This window comes from Bidens hawaiensis, unplaced genomic scaffold (assembly GCF_021521415.1).
Source record: "Bidens hawaiensis isolate Kalapana, Puna unplaced genomic scaffold, B.hawaiensis_p1.1 tig00000459_1, whole genome shotgun sequence".
Lineage (NCBI taxonomy): Eukaryota > Viridiplantae > Streptophyta > Magnoliopsida > Asterales > Asteraceae > Bidens > Bidens hawaiensis.
Window position 1 is genome coordinate 1,340,071 of NW_027491031.1, and position 3,411 is coordinate 1,343,481.

At 34.7% G+C, this 3,411-nt stretch overlaps 1 protein-coding gene across 1 annotated transcript; it reads right to left on the reverse strand.

Moving 5' to 3' along the window:
• Positions 1–956: 956 nt before the first annotated feature.
• On the reverse strand, positions 957–1,993 carry LOC143629337 (uncharacterized). Its single transcript, XM_077098642.1, has 4 exons — positions 1,868–1,993; positions 1,690–1,800; positions 1,291–1,343; positions 957–1,210 (listed from the first exon to the last, which is right to left on the reverse strand). The coding sequence occupies exons 1-4, from the start codon at positions 1,991–1,993 to the stop codon at positions 1,162–1,164; spliced, it is 339 nt and encodes a 112-aa protein (XP_076954757.1). The 3' UTR covers positions 957–1,161.
• Between the last annotated feature and the right edge of the window lie 1,418 nt (positions 1,994–3,411).

A 3,411-nucleotide genomic window follows, 5' to 3' on the forward strand; every position in this document is an offset into this window, starting at 1 on the left:
AGTATCTAACAGAAGGTAAATGTTTATTTTGATAATCAATGGAAGTTTTAAGTGATGTGTTTAATATGTTCAATATATGTATAGCTATGTTAATAGTTACGAGTCAAGAGAGGTTTAATTGCCTAGAACTAATTAATAGTTGCAGCCCAAATGCATTGTATAAACGAATATGAGCTTGATTCAATGCTTCTAAGGTGAGCACTTACAAATCCCTCGCATTAGTATATGATACGTACTCACGTTTAGTTACGGTTAAATAGATTCAGTCAACTGGATGTTTTAGTTGTGGTCAAAGTTTAAGTTGGTAAAAGTCAAAATAGGAGTTTGTTAGAAGTCAACTGTATATTAGTCATTTGGGTATAAATAGAAGAGTTTGTACATTGTAAGAAATTAGTCAACAAATAATAACTACTTCTCAATCTATGTTCATGTTCGATTAACCAACCTCCAAGAATCATTCTTATTCTTATGATTTTGATTCTTTAGGCGTAATTGTATTTAGCCATTTTAATTTATTTAACAAGTAAATAATTAGAGTGACCTCGTCATCACCATCGTCACACCTACACATCCGCTTCTTACGTCTCTCAATCCTTCGTCCTTCCCATTTCAACAATCTAATCGCATTTTAATTAGAACATGTATGTTTTCAAGTTTAGGGTTGTTGGGCTTGGCTTTTTCATGGTTCTGTCTTTTGTTTACTTTAGATTTTAGTAGGCACTTAAGTATATTTCTTTCAAACTTTGGGGATTGTTTGTTAGGTCAAACGAACGAAAATTGTGTTATTATTAATTATGCATTCAAAGGCATACAAGAATGGCACTACCAGAAAAAGAAATCAGGCGATTGTTTAGGATCAATAATATGATGAGAACATGAAAAGAGAAGATCTCATTATCAGCAAGGCCGACGATAGTTTAGAAATTAACATGCTATTTTTCAATGAGCCACTGCGCATATATAAGAAATGTACGAGCGAGATTCCATAGCATCAACAACCGCAGCGAACACAACCAGTTACAGATTTGTTTACAAGGTGAAAAAAAAGACAGAAAAGTCAAACTGCATACGAAGAAACATGAACCAAAATCCTAGCAAACAGTTGAAAAGACGTGGATGTGACAAAAGTGAGCTTCTTCTTTTGAAACCTTCAGACCTCACTTATGTTTCTCCTTCAGTCTTTTTTGCGTCCTGACCGAAACGTCGTTTGCTGGTGGATCACAAACACGTAAAATCAAACATTTTGAAAACATGTATTAGTTTCATAAAATGTTGAACTAGTGGACTTACCAGTACTCCCCTAAGGTGGTACGCTCCATGGAGGTTACTGTAGTTCCCCCGTCCTGTGACCAGCACAACATATAGATTAGATCACTTTTAATGTTTCTTGTATAAAAGACTCAATTGGAGAAGTTTATTGGTTTGCTTTTAAACAACTGAATCTGCACTAACTATGTTAGAAGGCAGGATGTTGTTGCAATGTGACAGTTAGTAAGTGGGTCAAAATTGTCTACTTTAAGGTTGTTAAATTTTCTATTTATCTCTGCCTAGATAAAGAAAAAAAAAACAACGTAGTCGTTTCTTTTGTGTATATGTTTTGGCGTGACAGTATCTGCAAGCTTGCAGATAAAGTAATGTTATGTAGTTGACAACCGACTATTGCAGCCAAAAAAAAAGGGTAGAATCAACCTGGAACCGTGGGACGAAGATGACGACATCATCCGGGATGATTTTATTTGAAAACTCCTTGTCCTCCCAAAGAATTTGGGGAGGTCGAACCGGAGGAGTAGGCTCAGGGATCTGTATTTTATCCGAGAAATATATATTATTAAAAGAAAAATGGAAACCACAAGAGCAAGTCGGTCACCAATTTGTGAAACGGATAATCTTCAAAGAGACTAGACAGACGGGGACGACGAGCTTCAATGCATTTATCATGATCGTGGAATGTGAATTCATCACCACCATTATTATTACGATCATCGGAGAGCATTGCGGCTTTGGTGGCGATACTTACTGCAGTCAAATATATTAGTAATGTGGTGATTTTGCTATTGGACAACATGCACTTAACCGCCCAAATCAAATCAAATCAAATCAAATCAATCAATCTAGTGGTGTAGGTTACAAACAAGCATGTTGAAACAAACAAATAGGAATTATTATATTAAGTGAGTGATTACAAAACATACAATTAAGTAGTAATTTTGCAGAAGATTCATTCAAATAACGTACAGTCACCATTCAATAATTTATCAAAGTATAGATAAGAATAAGAAACCACCCAAACCAAATCAACCCGATGGTATGAATGTATGTATGTATGTATGTATGTATGTATGTATGTATGTTCAGCAACAAAAATCGACAAAACTGCACATCACATGTTGTTATTAGTGATATGGATTTGTAAACAGCAATGATCTGATCGTCGGTGCGATTATCTATCTCCGTTTCGATTCCGATTGATTGATTGATTGATTGATTGATTAGGGTTTGGTTTGCGATTCAGAAGTTATTATATATATTGATTTGGTTTTAATTGGGAATGGGCCGGGCCCTACCATTTGATTTAAATCCCATTCCTGTCCACACACTCTGGGCCACCCACTCTTCGTAATGATTTGATTTAGAATCTGATTCATTAGTAGTGTTAAAATTATTAGTTTTAATGAACCACCCTCTTAACACACCTTAATCTTTCAATATTCTCACACCACCAATCATCTGCAACCTTTGGTCTTTGATATATATATATATAACTCTTTTTCTCTTAATTCTAATCCTGAAACACTATCAAAGATTAAAAATAATAATAACAATAACAATAATAAATTTTTTTTTAAAAATAAAGGATTGCTATTCAAAACATGCATGTAATTAAGAATTTTTTGGCCAAACTAGGTGGTTTAGCATTTTTAAGAGTGAAACTAGGTGCGGGTTGTTAAATGGAATAGCAACCTTCAACCCAAATAATTCAGAGGAGAGAGAACCCGTAAACCCAATCTACGGGTTCTTTACAAAATAAATCAAATCTCCGGTTTCTCTTGTTCGGATTAATCTTGAGTTTAAGTGTTTATTGTTATTTTATATTTATTTAATAGTTTTTGGTAAGTAGAATAGGTATCTCTCCTGTCCTCTGACATTTAGTTGAAGGTCGCTGATCCATTTAGCGACCTACCCATTTTCACTCAAAAATTCTTTCCCCCGGCTAGAACTCTTAAAAATGCTAAACCAACTAGTTTGGGAAAAAATTCTGTAATTAATACATAAAACAAGCACATACCGGCGATTGCCCATTCTTGATACCCCCCATGTTCATCAAACGTACATCATTCTTGGAAGCAGCCTCTAGACGCTGATAGTCGAAGCCAAAACAAGAGCATAATTTGCAATAGAATGCTATTTGAT